Source organism: Phoxinus phoxinus (genome assembly GCF_949152265.1).
Source record: "Phoxinus phoxinus genome assembly, chromosome: 2".
Classification (NCBI taxonomy): Eukaryota; Metazoa; Chordata; class Actinopteri; order Cypriniformes; family Leuciscidae; genus Phoxinus; species Phoxinus phoxinus.
The window spans coordinates 47,364,787-47,384,570 of NC_136877.1; the positions used below are offsets into that span (position 1 = coordinate 47,364,787).

Sequence of the window (19,784 nt, forward strand, 5' to 3'; positions counted from 1 at the left end):
TATAGTTCATGTCTTCTTTCAGTCCAGCTACTTGACCAAGGAAATGTTGTTGGTTAAGTTAGTTAAGTAGCCCGATGGGGACACCAGCAAACCAGCATCTAAACCTGTTTTGCTGGTCCTTTAAAGGGTTATCTGAACATTCAGGCATGTTCAATTGTATTTCAAGACCAACTAATGTAAGGCATTTGGCTGAGTTATTCTTTCAATTTCAGATCTTGGATATAAAGCTCTTTTAATATATACCAAAGGCATTGATATTTTGTCCCGTGGCATGTTGTGGTAAATCAAATGCTGAAGAATAATGCCTCTTGCCCCAGTGCTCAGGACCTAAGGATCTGTTATGTTATGCACATTGTAGCCTTCACAGCACAGTTTAATGTGGCCCTAATGGAATATTTGACATATTTCCTCTCCCCATACAGATATTAAAAAGCTCTATCGGCTGACAGGAGTGGAAAACAAGCCCACTGTGTTCCTGTTTAATGACACACAGATCGTGGACGAGTCCTTCCTTGAAGACATTAACAACATCCTGAGCTCAGGGGAGGTGCCCAATCTCTATAAAGCAGACGAGCTCGATGAGGTGTGTGTGTTGTTCATATACGTTTGTAATGCTTGTGACTGTAGGCTTGGGTTTAATAATGTCTGTGACAGTGAGAGCAGATTTTCAACATGTTTTGTTTGTGTAGATCCAGAACGCTCTGTCAGACTCAGCCAGGAAGGACAATATCCTGGAGACACCAGACGCCATGTTTAACTACCTGATAGAGCGCGTCAGAAACAACCTGCACATTGTGCTGTGCATGAGCCCTGTTGGAGATCCATTCAGGTGCACTCTATCAGTTTCATTTTAGTGTGTTTTATTTGCATGACAAAAAAAAAACAGCAAAGCTGCATACAATGAGAGATGGGGCAAAATAAGGAAAATTAGGTGAAATAACAACATTGCAAATAGAGTAAAATGTTAATGTCACCTATAAAATGAAAACATTTGTGATTTTTCATTATGATTATGATCATTAATATTAAAAAATATTATTATTAATTTTTATTTTACTACTCAATAGTATTATTTAACTAGTAATATATTTCTTGTTGTTCTCTTAATTTGTGAAATAATAATAAATACAATTTTGAATAATACAAATTATTATTATTGAATGGATTAAATTTAATTAAACGTGATCAGCTTCTGTTTTTTAACAGTTAAATATAATAATAATAATAGTTATTTATTTATTATTATTAAGAGCAACACTAGCTAATCATTTGCCTAGTTAAATTTAATTAAATTATTAAATTAAATGTGCAGTGTAGAAATAAGGATAAATACATTTTGAAAAAAGAATACATTTAATTATGCAGTAAGATTTTTGAAACTGTATTAAACAATCTGGCGATGATATTAATAATGAACATAAATGTAGATGGAGGCATAAAGGAAAGGCAATCTCTATCCCTCATACTGTGGCAAGCTAATACATACTATGCTAGTTACGTACTATAGACATCACATGCAAAGGCACAAACCCGCCACCACTTCAGCATTCAGTGTCTCCACAAAATCCCATGTGCGTGGATTTAATATAGCTGACTGTAATACAGCACACATGCACGCCTACTGCTTATAATCTAACTTGCTCAAATAGTGAGTCATCCTTGATTACCATGCTAACATTGAGATCCATCCTGTGGCTTCTTATGGCTTAAGATCTCTCTCTGAAGGCTTGATTCACAGTGAACGCCAATATACGGTTTAACCGAACAGACCCGCACACAGTATAGCTGCTTATGAATCAACCGATGACTCAGTGAGCGAGTTCAGAGTGGATGAGAGATACAACTGGGTGAAATTAGAGGAAACGACAGGAGTAAACCTCTCTGCCGCTGTCATTTCACACACATCAGGAAGACAAAGCTCTGCCCTCCATCTACAATCACTTTACCGTGTGCTGCCGTAAACTCGCAAGTGTCTTCATAAATGATGTAGTAAATCTGGCTTCCCCTTTCTCTCTTTCTGTTTGCTTGCTGCATCTCAGTCAATTTCAGCTTCAGGGGCTTTATTGGCATGACTAACAACAGTGCGTTTGTATTGCCAGAGCAGAAGCATGTTACCTGCAGACCATAGTTAGAGTGAGCTCGATCAATAATGATAAAAAATGACAACACAAATAACAAGGAAGAGCCATAATACAGGTAAATATTAGTTTTGATGAGAGACGGAGATAAGTAGACGCGGTACATTGTTCACTGGCCCCCAGACGGCGGCTGGCGAGAACATTCTTGCTTTATAATTATGCCTGTCACACTTGCAGCACTATAGAAACATACATGGGAAATGTTCTCGTTAATCACTCATTTGCATCTGCCGTCACATGAAGGAGGCGGTTGTTTCGTAATGTGACCCGTAGGGCCCTGACTCGTTAAATATGACAGCTCGAATCATCTAAGCACTCACTCTGATTGGTCTGGCACCGGCCTGACTTTAATAAGCGTGACTGAACCGGTGGGTGATATTAGTGTTTGTGACAAATCAATGCAAACCATCTTGAACTGTCTACATAATAGAGGCATTATGGGTATGTAAGGCCTGTTTGTTTCTGTGTTTATTTGATTAGGAACCGTCTTCGTCAGTACCCGGCACTGGTGAACTGCACCACGATAGACTGGTTCTCTGAATGGCCACGTGACGCTCTGTTGGAAGTGGCAGAAAGATCCTTGGATGGACTCTCTCTGGGGAGCGAGGACGGGGTGAGACACATCAACAAACAAATAGCGTTAAATAAGTTAACATCTACCCCGTTAAATAATTTCGGCATGTGCCTCAATTTATAAAAACAAACAAAAACAGATGTAGCCTACTTACAATCGACAGTTGCCCCATAGACATACAATGAAGGTGTAGACCTAGTAGTTTATCTTTTTATTTTTTTATTTTTTTTAGAAAGTGCACTCAGCAGTTTTGTATTTGTTGTGCTGTCCGTCATCTTTGGCTTATACTGACCCCTAGTGGTGTGGATGTAGCTTCGTGCTAATTTTTTTTGTTGATAATGCCATTGTTAAAATGTGTAATTAGTAGTTAGAGTAGATTTTCTTATCCAAAAATAAAAAAGTGGATTATTTGGCTAGTCATGTAATGCCCACATGACCTGGGTGCCCCCCTCAATGAAATAAATACATTATATTATATTATATTTTATTTAATAATAAACACTTTTATTAAGAAATGTAACACGTTTCTTCAGCAAGGATACATTAAGTTGATCAAAAGTGACAGTAAAGACTTTGTTACAAAAAAATAACTATTTTAAATAAATGTTGTTTGTCTGTTGTATCATGGTTTTCACACAAACAAATATTAAGCAGCACAACTTTTTTAACATTGATAATAGTAATAAGTAGGCTAATGTTTCTTGAGCAGCAAATCATATTACAATTATTTCTGAAGGATCATGTGCCACTGAAGACTTCAGTTCACATCAACTGATGTGTTGATCACAAATTCAGCTTTGATCACAGGAATAAATTACAGTTAAAAATACATTAAATTAGAAAACAAATTTTTTAAACTGTAATACAATTACTCAATATGACTGTATTTGTATGTTTTTGATTAAAATAAATGTAGCTTTGAAGAGTATAAGAGACTTCTTTCAAAAACATTAAACTTTTTAAAGAGGGATAGATTACTGAGTGTACCTTTAAAGTTGTTATATAACTTTTCACTCAGAATATTCCTTTTATACACTTATATATCAAGTCCAACCCCTGGCCTTTAATTTGTAGTCTTATTGAGGTACTTCATCTCTTACGGCTGATATTGAATCATAGGTTAATTGAATTTCCAGTGTTAAGATTCATCGGGAGTCTTTTACTCTCTCTTCCTTCATCTCTGTGAGGATCTTCTGTTTCCTTTGAGAGGGATATCATACATACTTTTTGCTCACAGTTTTTGAACTACAAATCACATTGACTTGAGGTTCTCCATTTGTTTGGAGAGAGTTCAAGCCTAGTTTTCTTTTTTGTCTGTTTTAGGATTAGTTTGGGTTTAGCATACTTCTGTTGTGACCTTGTGCGAGGTTTGTTTATAAAGCGAGGCTGCCACAACTTGTCATTTCTCTGGTGGCTTCACAGATCCAGACTAAAGTTGCCAGTATCTTTGTGACCGTGCATCAGTCTGTGGCCCAGTTCTCTCACAGGATGAAAATAGAACTGAAGAGACACAATTACGTCACACCCACCAACTACCTGGAGCTGGTTTCTGGATATAAGAAGTAGGAATCAAACACACTTTTCTCAATTTCTCTTTTTGTTATTCTTTTTTTCTTTTCTTTTTTTGCTGCCATGAGGATTTAAAAGACATGATAGTTTCCTGTTTCCATTTCACTGTTGCTTGTTAACTGTAAATCTCAAACTAAAACAAAGTGTTTATTCTGAAAACTCTCTCTCTTTTCTCAGGTTGTTGTCTGAGAAGCGCGGTGAGCTCGGAGAGCAGGTGTCTAAGTTGAGGAATGGCTTGTTTAAGATTGATGACACGCGCAGTAAGGTGGAGGCCATGTCTGTAGAGCTGGAAGAGGCCAAGAAGAAAGTAGCTGAGTTCCAGAAACAGTGTGAGGAATATCTGGTTGTCATTGTGCAGCAGAAGAGAGAGGCAGATGAACAGCAGAAGGTGTGTGTGTGTCAGTCTGTCTAATGTTGAGGCTCTTTACTAGGGATAAATGGTATAACCAAACTCTTATATTACAGCATACGAGTCAGAATCTTCTAAGTTGTAATAATGGAACAACAGTTGTAAAAAGTGATTTTTCACGATTATTAACTACAAAATATAAATGTTCATGTGTTTAGATGAAAGATTTTTGTTATAAGAGACCAAATCAAAATCAAAACCTAATTTCCTGGTAAAAAAAAAATTAACTTGATGTTCAAATGTCAGTGAATTTGCGACGGCTGAATGTAATGTTTTTGACAAGCCAAACATTTCAGTCTCTGAGTAACAGGTCATTTATTGAAGCCATAAAATAAGTACCACAAATTGCGCAAAAAGCATTTTGAATGTCTCCAGCACATTTTATAATTACTCAAAACAAACATATTTCAAATCAAACATAGTTCACCCCTTACGCATGTAACCACGTCCGTCAAAACCTAAGCTGGCTGATATAACACACTCATGGCCATCAATCACTCAATACTTACTGGCTAAGAAACACATAATTATCACCCTGCGATCCATCTGTTTTCAAATCCACATCATTTGAATATCACGACATTGATGTCTGTCAGAAAATAAATGGTATTTACAAGAAGCAGAGGTCCAGCGAATCACGCATTTCCTGGAAAACAGACTCTACCTGATGTTTTGAATTAGTAAAAATGGCGGCCTGAGCGGCTTCAACATGCGCTCTGTCAGAGACTATGACGTGCATCAAACAGAACGCACGTGAGTATCAATTTTGTGAAATTGAATCAGAATGATCAGGGAATCTGAGTGATTCTCACATTCCTGATTTGCATAATTATAAGATAAAAGATGATACATTTTTACATGATTTGTTGCATTTAATTTCCGCTTTGCAGATTTTGACTCTATACAAGACTCTATATATACGTTCAGTATGAAATTATGGCAACGGTACATATTTTTGCTGGAAATTCAACCTTTGACATGTTTTATACATTGCATAACCATATAGTAGTCTTTTTTATTTATTTTTTGAATATGATCTATGTAGTACATTCTGTTTATTGTACATTGTAAATATTCCTGCATATGCTATTGTATAAATCATACAGCAGATTCTCCACGGGTTGACACGTTTCTGTTATCTGATGATATATATCGCCATACTGTTCAGCAATACTCTTTATTGTTGTTGCATATTGATGTTTGTGTTTGTAACATGCGCACGTTTGTGTGTTTTTTCTTTGTGTGTGTTAGCTGGCGTGCATTTTTTGGATATTTATAACCTTGTTGGTTCATCTGTGGTGTTTCTTAATGTGTGTGTCTCTCTGTGTGTGTGTGTAGGCGGTGGGTGCTCACAGTGAGAAAATAGAAGCAGAAGAAATCAAGTGTAAGGCCATGGCTGAGAACGCTCAGAGAGACCTAGATGAAGCACTTCCTGCTCTAGAGGAAGCCATGAAGGTCATTCTGCATTCATGCAACTATTACTTTCAATACGACATGATACAGCTTCAGCGCAACTGAATATGTGATGCATAATGTTTTCATCAGCACATGAAAAAACTGTGGTAATCTTGTTGGACTGTCTTCAGGCTCTGGAGTCGCTGAATAAGAAAGACATGACGGAGATCAAGACTTATGGCAGACCTCCAGCTCTTGTGGAAACCGTCATGCAGGCAGTTATGATCCTCAGAGGATGTGAACCAACTTGGGCAGAGGCCAAGAGACAACTGGGTACGAGAAAAAGAGAGTTCCAGATCATTATTAAATCACTCAATCACACTGATGTCACACATGGATTCAGGCGCTGGCTCAGGCATGAAATCCATACCAGACTACTGTATAACCGAAATCTCATGAGCCAAACACAGAGAGAAAAACTCTGTGAGGGGAGGGTTGGGTGATTCATTAGCATGCCAGGATATATTTAAAAAGGTCAGCACAAATGCAGTAGAAAGCACATAACCATAGAACAGATTGCGGGGGAAAAAATGAAATATGTGCTTGCCTGAAGCTGAAAACAAGCCATTTGTTTTAGGAGAGTCCAACTTCATTAAGACACTGGTGAATTTTGATAAGGACAACATCTCCGAACGCGTGCTGAAGACCATCGGACAGTACTGCACGCAGCCCGACTTCCAGCCCGAGATCATCGGACGGGTCTCATCTGCTGCCAAGTCCCTCTGCATGTGGGTCAGGGCCATGGAGGTACAGCAGCCACTGCCGGTTATGACAGTTGCGACGCCTTAATGGTTTATTCTAATGGCCTGTTCACACCAACAACAAAAACTTTATTACCGTCCACACCAACAATTATTCTATGTGCTTTAAAGTCACCATGAAATCAAGTTTGATGATTCTCATTTTTTTATGGAATATTGCAGTGTTTGTTATGATTTGTCACGGCACATCATTTTTCTTATTGATGTTTCCTCATAATAGTTCTCACGACGACATCTCTTCATTAATCCCTCCACTTCACAAACCTGTCACTCACATGAGATTGCAGCAATTAGCAAATGACAACGATTCAATCAATTCCAGATGGACATATTAACTCCCGCCCTACATTTTTGCTCCTCTGAGAAGCTGCTTCACTCAGATATTCGTCACAATAGGGAAAAAAAGATGATCGCAATTTTTGTTTAATGCTAACTTTTTTGTTGGGATTTGTATATTTTTTTTATGTTTCCATTCATCAGCTGGGTTTCCATTCAAAATCACTCTGAAAGTGTCAGAACAAGTCTTTAAAACCCAACTAAGCAAGCCAAAGGTAGCGACGGTAGCAAGGAACCCAGATATTATTCAAAATCTTTCATTCAGCTTGAAGATCGGGATACCTTTAAGCAATTTCTTTAGTTGTTGGTAAAGTTATCGTTCTAGGTGTGAAGGGGCCTTTAGAGTGTGACACTGAATCATGAGCTTTTTATATGCTCTCATATCTCTGTGTGTGTGTATATATATATTAGGTTTACGGCCGTATCTTCAGGGTGGTCGAGCCGAAGAGAGCCAGGCTGCATGGAGCAATGACTCAGCTGGCTGAGAAACAGGCCTCACTGGCTGAAGCCCAGGGCAAACTCAGAGAGGTCAGTGTGTGTCAGTCTGTCCTGCACTGTGTTTGTGCAAGCATGTGGACGTGACTCTATGTCAGTGCTGTTCGAGTGATATAGCGTGATATAACATGTTCGTGTGTACGTCTATAGGTAGGAGAGAAACTGGATCTGTTGAAGAGACAGTATGATGAAAAGCTGGCCCAGAAAGAAGAGCTGCGGAGGAAATCCGAGGACATGGAGCTCAAACTGGACCGGGCTGGCAAGCTGGTGTCTGGACTGGCGGGAGAGAGAGTTCGCTGGGAGGAGACAGTTGTTGTACGCGCACACACGCACACACACACACACACACACACACAGTCACCCTGATGTTTTATATATGGATGAGAAATGCAGCCAGAGGTCTCTGATCGTGTGTGTGTGCGCGCTCAGGGTCTGGAGAAGAACATGTCCTGTCTGGTGGGAGACTGCCTGCTGGGTGCCGCCTTCCTGTCCTACATGGGCCCTTTCCTGTCCAACTACAGAGATGAGCTGGTCACAGATATCTGGATGAAACAGGTATCTATCTATATATCTATATATCTATCTATCTATCTATGGTATCTACTATGTATATATATTGTTCTATCTCATCTATCTGTCTGTCTATCTATCATCTGTCATTCTATATATCTGTCACTCTAAATGTCTGTGTGTCTATTGTTCTGTCTGTTTTGCATTAGCTCGCCTTTAGCCCCCAGTATAAACATGGTGCTAATAGCTTTTATCGATACTCGTGTCAAGCAACATCACATGCATCTAGAGCACTACTGTCATTTTGCAGTGGGTACTGGTTCAGTATTGCGTAGTATTGCACACTTTACGGATAATAGTATGACATTATGCATGTGACGGCTCTAACAACTTCTCCTTCCTCTCATTCAAACGCCCTTGCCTGAATCCTTCGCTACCCTTTTCATCTCTAGGTGAGAGAATTGGAGGTGCCGTGTTCTCCGGGGTTCAGTTTTGCAGTGTTTCTGTCTAAACCCACGGCAGTGCGCGAATGGAATATCCAAGGCCTCCCGTCTGATGCCTTCTCCACCGAGAACGGAGTCATCGTCACCCGTGGCAACCGGTCAGGCCCAGAGAGCCAATCCCTTAACGCTAATTAGAATAATGATGATATCTCATGAATAATGGGCAGTAATGAATAGTGATTGGAGAATAATTAGATAAAGATGATAGTAGGCTCAGTTTTCTGTGATTGTTCATTTATAGCTAATGCTAATTTCTTCCCTCACACATACACGCACACACATACACACACTAAACAGATTAATGGCATTTTGAGATTATGGATTGTTATGAAATAGGCTATTTATGGATAATGTGACATGCATTTATAGTGAGCACTAATATTTCTCTCTCTCCCTCTCTGTCCTTCGCTACAGATGGCCACTAATGGTGGACCCTCAAGGACAAGCACTAAAGTGGATTAAGAACATGGAGTCCAAACGTGTAAATATCTCTCTCTCTCTCTCTCTCTCTCTCTCTCTCTCTCTCACACACACACACACACACACACACACACACACTCACACATGCCTTTATATATGAGTTCATAGAGCCCTTGTACTGAACAGACTTCATTATTTTGCAGTAAATGTCTTGGTAACAAATACAGACATCAGGGCAAGGCAGAAACAATGGAAACAAGACTGCTATGATTATTAGACAGCCTTAGATCTAATTCTCCATGGAGAAAAACGTAACCCACATTCAGCGCCAACATAGCCTTTCCAGAGTCACTTTGCCTCATCACATGACTCACCGTCTAACCCTCAGACAAGCCATTTTCAGAGCCCTTAATTAGAATACAAGAACTCCAAACTCAATCCTCCTGTGAGTTGGAGACTGCCTTCCCTGTGAGGCCGCGTCTCCTCGCCTGCTCTCCTTCAGCACAATACACCTTCCATTTATCACTCCCTCTGAACACAGATGCACATTAATGCACTCACTCTCTGTGACTCTCTGCCGCGACAGAGATGGTTTTGTTTGCTGTGCATGCATGGATGGGTGGATGGAATAGATAGATAGATAGATAGATAGATAGATAGATAGATAGATAGATAGATAGATAGATAGATAGATAGATAGATAGATAGATAGATAGATAGATAGATAGATAGATAGGTAGGTAGGTAGGTAGGTAGGTAGGTAGGTAGATAGATAGATAGATAGATAGATAGATAGATAGATAGATAGATAGATAGATAGATAGATAGATAGATAGATAGATAGATAGATAGATAGATAGATAGATAGATAGATAGATAGATAGATAGATAGATAGATTGATTGATTGATTGATTGATTGATTGATTGATAGAAGGATAGGGCAGACAGATAGGTTGATGGAGAGATGGACAGATAGTCTGTCAGGTGTGTTCAGAAGAAGATATAGGAGGACATGCATTTTCATACAGTCTCTCATCTCTCAGGATAATTTGCTGTTCAGCTTCAGTCTCTGTTTTTCCTCTGTCTCTTTGTCTGTGACCTTTTCCTCCTCTTTTCTCATCTGTAGTGGTGAGTGTCTGGAGCGGCGAGTGCCGTTCACACGCTACAGTTAAACGCTGACATTTACGAACAATGACAAAATGACAGAGCTGAAGCTTTTCTGCCTCCTTCAGCTCTTCTCCGTCGCTTTCACATCCCATTTTCTTTCTTCGATGTCCATTTATCACTTTTGAATCATATTTATCCTCTCTGCTACCTTTACTTTTTTTCTCCTTAGTTGATGTCATTATCTTGTCCTCTGTGTGTCCTTGATGTTCTCGTCTATTCCTCATGTTGTCTCTCTCTTTGTCAGGGGTTGAAGGTGATAGACCTGCAGATGCCAGATTTTTTGCGGATCCTGGAGAATGCGGTGCAGTTTGGTTCCCCGGTTCTCTTGCAGAACGTCCAAGAGGAACTAGATCCTTCACTGGCCCCCATCCTCAACAAGTCCCTCACGCGAGTTGGTTAGTCCTTAGTTAGGCCTTAGTTCAATTAGGACATTTAAGTAGCTTTATAAACATGCCTAAAAAAAAACATTACTGGTGTGCATAAATATTGCGACATATTTTAAGATACCGGTATGTCAGAGCAAGTTGCTTTCAGTTAAAATATATTGTTAACATTGCAAACAGAAAAAAATATTTTTTAAGGCCAGTGAAATTATCACTAGGGCAAGTAAAATTTGGCACTGTGATTCAATTTCCAGCCTTGTAGGTTAAAATCTGACAAGGAAATGTTCCATATCCTCTTGTGTGTGTTCTGCAGGTGGACGTTTCTTGTTAAAACTGGGAGACAAAGAGGTGGAATACAGTCCAGAATTCCGCTTCTACATGACCACCAAACTGTCCAATCCACATTACACCCCTGAGATCTCTTCCAAAACCACCATCGTCAACTTTGCTGTTAAAGAACAGGTCAGTGTTTGTGTTATTGAACTTGTTCCCGTGACAGAGGTCTTTGAGGATGAAGTATAACTCTGTGTGCGTCAGGGTCTGGAGGCCCAGCTGCTGGGGATCGTCGTGAGGAAGGAGCGTCCTGAGCTGGAGGAACAGAAGGACTCTCTGGTGATCAACATCGCCTCTGGCAAGAGGAAACTGCAGGAGCTGGAGGACGAGATCCTGCGGTGGGCGGCACACACTCTTACATGTGTCACGGCACACCATTAACACCTTTATATGAGTGCCACTAACACATCAGTAACTCTAATGATCAGTGTATTTATGCTAGCAAATCTCACTCATCCGTTTCCTTTGTGTGTGTGTGTACAGGTTGCTGAACGAGGCGACCGGCTCCCTGCTGGATGACGTTCAGCTGGTGAACACCCTTCAGACCTCCAAAGTCACGGCCACTGAGGTCGCAGAACAACTAGAGATCAGCGAACTGACCGAGAGCCAAATCGATACTGCCAGAGAGGTGAGAGAGAGAGAGAGAGAGAGAGAGAGGGATGAGGGGGAGGTCAAGGAGAGAGAGATGGTGTGAGGGATGGTGCTGAAAGGGTTGCCAGATTGGATTAAAGATTGCAGCTCTGAATAAGGCAGACAGATAAAAAGACTGCTGAGATGAGGATGTTGATAGCAGGAGAGGCAGATAAAGCTATAGACACCCATCTATGTGTGTTTGTGTGTTCAGGCCTACCGCCCCTGTGCCCAGAGGGCGTCCATTCTGTTCTTTGTACTGAATGATCTGGCCTGTATAGATCCCATGTATCAGTTCTCTTTGGACGCCTACATCAACCTGTTCACCCTGAGTATAGAGAGCAGCCCCCGCAGCCACAAACTGGAGGAGAGGATAAACAACCTCAACAGACACCACACTTATGCCGTCTACAGGTCTGAAACACACTCACACACATGCATATCTTTACAGAGGCGTAAAGGAGAAATACTTTGATACTGTTTTTGAGCTGTTTTTTAAGGATTCTTTTATAAGTAGAAAGTTCAAAAGAACTGCATTTTTAAATGTTACTTTTTGCAATGTTTATACATTGATTTTTGATCAATGATTTCTTAAAACCAGTCATTGGTCTGTCTGACAGCTCACACACTCTCTGAGCGGTTCTTGTGAAGAACTATTTGAAGTGAGTCATCTATATTCTAACAGACTCTAGCGCTCCACTCCAGCCATTCAACTACAATGTGATCAGCTCATCGTTTTCACCATTGCATTCTCTCATACTTTTCATTACTCTGCATGCAATATCAGTTACTTTAAAACATCTACTCAAGTATTTTTGTCATAAGTTATCTTTTTATCATGGGTTATCTTTTTATTTGTAACTCCAGTATAACTACTGGGTACTTTATGCACACACATATGCAGTCACGCACAAAATCTTTGTGTAGTGCTTGTTTGTTGTCATCTTACGTGTGTGTCATAGATGTGATGTGTTTTAATCATATTAAGCTGACTTTCAGAGTGATGTCGGAGTGTTTGATCCGTTTGCAGATACACCTGTCGAGGACTGTTTGAATGTCACAAGCTCCTGTTCAGTTTCCACATGTGTGCCAAGATCCTGGAGGCGTCTGGGAAGCTCAGCATGGATGAATATAGCTTCTTCCTCCGTGGGGGACTGGTGAGGGCTGCCGTGTGTGTGTGTGTGTGTGTGTGTGTGTGTGTGTGTGTGTGTGTGTGTGTGTGTGTGTGTGTGTGTGTGTGTGTGTGTGTGTGTGTGTGTGTGTGTGTGTGTGTGTGTGTGTGTGTGTGTGTGTGTGTGTGTGTGTGTGTGTGTGTGTGTGTGTGTGTGTGCGCTCTGGGCCTGAAAGTGGATTATAGGAAAGGATTGTCTTGACTAGTTTAAAAATGAAAAAAGTCCTCATGTTACAGAAAGCACTCTGTGCGGTGTGTGTGTGTGTATTAGGTTCTGGATAAGAAGAAACAGATGGATAACCCCTGCTCTAACTGGCTGTTGGACTCTAACTGGGACAACATAACTGAACTGGATAAACTGGCTAATTTCCGTGGACTCATGGCCTCGTTTGAGCAGTACCCTCGAGACTGGCACCTCTGGTACACCAATCCGGACCCAGAGAAAGCCCCGCTTCCTGGTAGTGTGTGTGTATGTGTGTGTGAATGTGTGTGTGTGTGCGTGCGTGCATGTGTGTGTGTGTACATTATGGGACCTAATTTTTTGGATGAGGTTAGACATTAGGGACAGGATAGAGATTGTAAGGAATTTAACAATTCTGATATATCCTAAAAATTCTTGTTCCGTAAATGATTTAATAATGATTCCTTTAGTGCTTTTGAGGAAGAAATACACTATTGGATGAGAAATGAACTGAGCAGGATGATGATATTACTGTTTTCTCCATAGCTGCTCTATAGCTGAATTTAACTCATTTAATAATTGTTAAACTTTACACAGTTATTAAACTGAACTGAATCAACACTGAACTGACTCCAGCTGAGTAATGACACTATTGTCTTTTTAGAAATGCTTTATAGCAGAATTGGAATCTGTTAGCATCTTTGAATTGTTATTTTCTTATTTATCACTGTTAAGCAGCTTTGAAACAACCTGTATTGTCTAAAGCACTATATGAACAAAGGTGACTTGACAGAAAATACATTTAATTCCATTGCCAAATGATGAGAACTTTAACTGTATGTGATATGAACAACCAGTCGGTAACTACACTGATTTAAGTGTCATGTGCCTTAGTAAATCATGTTTGATTCTCTGTCATCATTTTGAGAATCAGGTTGGATTACACTGGTTGTGCTGTATGGTTTTGATTCATTCAAAATAATCTGTCTTAAGAATCGTTTTTTGTGAATGAGGTTGGATTACACTGATTGTGATATATGATTTTGATTCACTGCTCGTAGGGTTCATTTCGGGGGGAATTGGTGTTGAATTACACCGGTCGGTGGTCGGCTCATATGTTTAGGAGATGGGATCGATTACACTGTAAACTGTGTATGGCTTTAAAAACAGCTCGTAAAATAATTTGTTTGGGAATCAGGTTAAATTACATTGGTTGTGGTGTATCGTTTTGATTCACTAAAAAGAATTGACTCGTAAGAATCATTTGTTTTGGGAATCGGGTTGGATTACGCTGGTCACTGTGGTTTCGATTCACAATAAATAACAGATTACTTAAAGTCATCCGTTTAGAAATCAGAGCCGATGTCAGAGTTGTATGGTCTATATCAGCGGAAGAATGCACGTGTGGGAATCATTAACAGAAGCAAACATCATTCAGTTCAGGTACTTTAAAAAATCATTCTCCGCCCGCAGCTCCTAGTAAGAGAAGAGAAAATATCATTAGTGCACTATGAAAACAATAGAAGTCAATGAAAAATCCCCTTTTAAAGTTAGTGGAGTGAAACATTATCAGCTTGTTTCTTCATTTCTCTTCCCTCTCTCCCTTCCTGACTTTGAATGCCACAATCTGCCTCCTTGCTTTGTTTCTCCTCTCCTTCTCTCTCTCTCTGCTCAGGAGAATGGGAGAACAGCTGCAATGAGCTGCAGAGGATGCTGATTGTACGATCTCTCCGACAGGATCGCATCTCTATCTGCGTCACGGCTTTCATCATCAACAACCTGGGCGCTCAGTTCGTAGAGCCGCCCATCCTCAATATGAAGGCTGTGAGTGACACACACACATTGGGTTTTCATGTTTTATGGGAACATTCCATAGACATAATGATTTTTATACTGTACAAAGTGTATATTTTATCCCCTAAGCCATACCCATCACAGAAAACGTTCTGCATTTGGACATTTTCAAGCTGGTTATGAAGCTGGTTTCCTCATGTGGACCAAAAATGTCACCACAAGGATTTCGGATATTGCCATCTTTGTGAGGACATTTTGGCTGCTTTACACACACAGATCGGAATTTGTTTCATACATGTAAACACAAAGATCCGGTTTTTTCACATCCATTCTGAGCCGCTTCAATATGTGGTTTTAAATCAGATACATATCCGATATCTGGACATCCGACCAAACGTCTAAACATGTGTATCCGATTCCTCTTGGAATTGCAAGCCACCACAAGGAGAGGGCGACACGTTCTCCCACAAAGATCGCTTTTTTTGTATTAAAAATATTGTATTATGAAGCAGATGTGCCTGTATGCGCTCACTCGCAGCTGTTTTATTGAGGTGGAAACTTTATAAAGGAAAGAAATTGCGCACACTGAAACATTCAGGAGCTGGTTTTCAACCTCTGCCCCGTGAGTTTTATAAATAAAACAGCTTCAAAACTGAAAGCTACATTATATTTATCAGCAATGAGGTGATAACTTCGCTGTAATTAAACCATCAAGCTTTACTATTAAGTTTTCTCTCTCTCTCTCTCTCTCTCTCTCTCTCTCTCTCTATCGCTCTCTCTCTCGTTAATTCATTTAAATTCATTAAATACATTTAATCTTACAGTGCTACTTTATTTCACTGCAGAATTCTAGATCTACCGAGCTGTAGATACTGTACAATAACAAAGGAAATTCATTATTTTCCTGTATATACTGTATCTGTTCGGTCAGATTTTGTGCTCCAAAATATCCATGACAGCTGTTATCTTGTCCATGCTGCCAAATAATCATGACCACCTGACATGAATTATATAAATTACATAGTAAAGCGATCACCGATAATCATTTTGGGCGGGAATTAATGTGAACACGGATATCGGATACCAGTCGTGTCTAAAGTGAATGTAAACAGGCGGGCCAAAAAATCGGACATGGTCAAAAGATCAGATCTGTGCATTAAGACTTGCTGTGTAAACGCTATACCATAGGGTTAACCTGAACCACACACACACACACACAGAGTGAAAGAGAGCTTAGTATTGAAATAATTCAATAAGCAAAGAAATGAACTTTTTTTCTTCTTTATATCACTGTGGCTCCTGGGTGAGATGTGAAAACAGGAAAGTTTTGCGTTACGTTAAGGTGAAATGTAGCCAGCTTGTCCATGACACCATTCTATAAGAAGCTGACATTTCCAGCTTTTGAACTCAGAAAATTGAATGTGATACTGCTTTATAACTTTACTCTCTGGAACTCTGGAGCACACTATAACAACCAACGCCAGGGCTTTTATTTTTATTTATTTATTTTCCTGTCCTATGTTTCCCTCTAGACAGAGAGAGACTGCATGAAATAAATCAGATATGTTTCAGGGTTACATAAATGCAATTCATTCTTTCCCCCTTTTTCATTTTTCTCTCATTTTTTTCAGTATGCATTTTGACTGTTGCATTTACTTAGAAAATAGAACTGGTCAAACCTATCTGCAGTTCTACCAAAACCCATTTATCCTATGTGTGTGTGTATGTGTGTCAGGTTGTAGCGGACAGCAGCACGAGGACTCCTCTGATCTTTGTGCTGTCTCCTGGTGTGGACCCAACGGCAGCACTGGTTCAGCTGGCAGAGACGTCAGGCATGGGTCAGCGCTTCTTTGCCCTCTCGCTGGGTCAAGGCCAGGCACCCATCGCCACGCGGCTGATCAAAGAGGGAGTCGCAAATGGTGACGTGATCTCTCTCTCTCTCTCTCGCAATAATAACGTATCGTGAGTTTAGTATCGTGATATGTATCACGATACTAAAAATGAACTTCGCAATCACATAAGAACACCTGGGTAATCACACACACACACACACACACACACACACACACACACCTTAGCACTGAAAAACACCACTCACGTTTTATTTAGAAAATGAATATACTATTTCTAAATAATCAAACTCTCTTTCTCTCTGGTAGGTCACTGGGTGTTCCTGGCTAACTGTCACCTGTGTCTCTCTTGGATGTGTGAGCTGGATAAGATAGTAGACGAGTTTCAAGTCCAAGAATGTCACCCCGATTTCCGACTGTGGCTGAGCTCCTCCCCTCACCCAGAATTCCCCATCGCCATCCTGCAGACGGGCATCAAAATCACTACCGAGCCTCCCAGGGTACACACATATGCATGTACTTCATCCACTGTAGGCAGATGTTTGAAATGATGTGAGCTGCAATTAAAGTGGATTTTGTGTGTGTGTGTGATGGTGTTTCTCTGCAGGGGGTGAAGTGGAATATGAAGCGTCTCTATCAGCGGGTGTCTGAGTCTCAGTTCTCACGCTGCTCACGGCCTCTGCTGTACCGCAAGCTGCTCTTCACTCTCTGCTTCTTCCACAGCATCATTCTGGAGAGGAGGAAGTTCCTACAGCTCGGCTGGAACATCATCTACAGCTTCAACGACTCAGACTTTGAGGTAGAGAAAGATTCAAGGACAAGGATTTCTGTATTTTCCTACCTGAGAAGTATGACTAATGTTTTATATATATATATATATAAAGGCTGCAAAATGATCAGAACTTTGGCAGCTTGTCAAAGTCATTATAGTTGAAAGCATGCTTCTCACCCTCGCTCATATACTCAATGCATTCACTTTTGCATCCTGGTCACATTTTAGCTTAAATTTCACATAATATTTTAAGCTCAAGATAAGCTGCATATTTAATATGTATTGCCTGTGGCTATAAAATTCTTATTGAATTTTTTTTCTTTCTTTTTTTAAATACCATGGATATTCATTCTTTGAAATCTTCACTGACCTCATCTGCATCTCTTGACAACCGTACAGTTGTGTTTACAGTAATTACTCCTCTCTCTCTCTCTCTTTGTCTTTCAGGTGAGTGAGAATCTCCTGAGTCTTTATCTGGATGAGTATGAGGAAATCCCCTGGGACGCTCTTAAGTTCCTCATTGCTGGGATCAACTATGGAGGACATGTGACCGACGACTGGGACCGGCGTCTGCTTACCACTTACATCAACCAATATTTCTGTCCTGCTGTTATTGATACACCCTTCTTTAAGTGAGTTTACACACATATGCTTTTATCAGGCTAAATGAGGACGTCTGTTGTTTTATAAATGCTATTATCTAAATCTAATTTATTTATGAATATCCCCAAAGTTTTGCCTGATTTAACTCACTTCTGGGGATAAATTTGTCCCCAAACTACAGTTGTAAACCAACCCACACACACAGAATTTCAAATGTACTCTCGATTCGGTCCAAACACTGTACAATAACTTTAGTGTTTTTATGATCATCACTCTTAGTCTCAGGTTTTGAATATAATGAAGAGATAGAGCGTCCCCATATGGCCAGGCTGTTTGCCTGGCTCCAAAAGCACACAGAAAATCACACACACTCTCACGGACAGATCTTCTCATTACTCGCTCACATACAAACTGTGCATTGAATATATGTCAAGCTATCACACACACGCACCCTTTGATCCCTGACACCCCTCTTTGCCCTGCTGGGAGGATTCCCGCGTGTCCTCTTCAGCCGCCACACTTCTGATCTAACAAAGGCCAACAGCTCCCCCATGGGGCCGAAAGTTGAATCTCGTGGCGTCTGGTGTTAAATGTGCTCCACTTCCTCTGACTCAGTCTGCTGGTCTTTCAGGACCCAGGACCCAGCAACACGCACACGCTGATGGAACATCTGTTACTATAGCAACCACATCCTATAATTACCTGCAATCAGTACCTCCATGGTGACTTGAGTGCACAGCAGAGGCAGCTCTAAAGTTTCAGGCAGTAGTAGAAAGGAAATAGCATGGACTTGGTGGGCGAAATAGAAATTGCCAGTAATTACAGTATCTGTGAAGTTTTAGTGACGAACAATTTTGCTACTCTCAGTTATTTCATATGAACTCTAGATGAAAACTAAAGAATGTGTTATTTTGGGAATGTGATGAAATGATTGTACGTAATTTTTATGAGACAATTAAACCATTAGCGTATTAAACCATTCTCACAAATCCTTTGCTAAATGACTCAAAGTTGAAACATATTCAACAACTGTTCATTGCAGTGCAACTTGACGTTTTTAGTTATTTATATATTACAGCACTGTAAATAAAAAATAAAAAAATGTATATATACACACACTAAACACACAGTGCTGGGTAGACTCCTTACAAATTTTAAGAAGTTACTGATTTCAAATTTCAAGACAAAAATGTTAGTTAGTAACATAAATACATAACACATTTTTAATCTGATTAAAAGTACTTAATTTTTTGGATTCTGATAATGTAATCCCTATTACGTAATCAGTTACTACTCAGCACTGTGTGTGTATACATATAAATTAACAAACACACACACATATATATATATAAACATATATATGCTTTGTTTTGCATTAAAATATTGTTGTGCACATTTTCTGTGCCAAATATACAAGCTTTGTTCCTATGGGCCTGTAGATTGTGGGATTGCTCCTGTCTGATCGATTGCTCCTGTCTGCCTCGCTGTGACTGCTGCTGCTGTGAGTTTGTTTGCTGCGTCTAAGCCTCGTATTAGCTTCGTATTTCTTTCTGTTTTGAACCATCATTTATTATAAATTCTAGTTGTTTATACTACTAAATACATCTTACTCAACATCTCAGATTAACCTGACATTGCTAGCTTCCGTTATTGTCAGCACAATACGCTAACTCGCTAGCCTTTTAACGCACCACCCGTGCGCTCAGTTACTTATTTTTCTCTCGCGCGC

General features: G+C 40.0%; 1 protein-coding gene across 1 annotated transcript in view; it reads left to right on the forward strand.

Moving 5' to 3' along the window:
* dnah2 (dynein, axonemal, heavy chain 2) overlaps nucleotides 1–19,784 on the forward strand; it is a 161,571-nt gene that overhangs the window by 125,946 nt on the left and 15,841 nt on the right. The window contains 25 exon segments of the mRNA XM_079584640.1: nucleotides 423–583; nucleotides 690–829; nucleotides 2,619–2,751; nucleotides 4,135–4,274; nucleotides 4,459–4,669; nucleotides 6,029–6,145; nucleotides 6,277–6,418; nucleotides 6,723–6,892; nucleotides 7,654–7,770; nucleotides 7,888–8,052; nucleotides 8,167–8,292; nucleotides 8,700–8,848; nucleotides 9,165–9,231; nucleotides 10,583–10,733; nucleotides 11,035–11,183; nucleotides 11,259–11,392; nucleotides 11,538–11,682; nucleotides 11,899–12,098; nucleotides 12,715–12,841; nucleotides 13,127–13,313; nucleotides 14,712–14,860; nucleotides 16,566–16,749; nucleotides 16,990–17,180; nucleotides 17,288–17,479; nucleotides 17,900–18,084. Of these exon segments, the coding sequence (XP_079440766.1) occupies nucleotides 423–583; nucleotides 690–829; nucleotides 2,619–2,751; nucleotides 4,135–4,274; nucleotides 4,459–4,669; nucleotides 6,029–6,145; nucleotides 6,277–6,418; nucleotides 6,723–6,892; nucleotides 7,654–7,770; nucleotides 7,888–8,052; nucleotides 8,167–8,292; nucleotides 8,700–8,848; nucleotides 9,165–9,231; nucleotides 10,583–10,733; nucleotides 11,035–11,183; nucleotides 11,259–11,392; nucleotides 11,538–11,682; nucleotides 11,899–12,098; nucleotides 12,715–12,841; nucleotides 13,127–13,313; nucleotides 14,712–14,860; nucleotides 16,566–16,749; nucleotides 16,990–17,180; nucleotides 17,288–17,479; nucleotides 17,900–18,084 (3,832 nt within the window).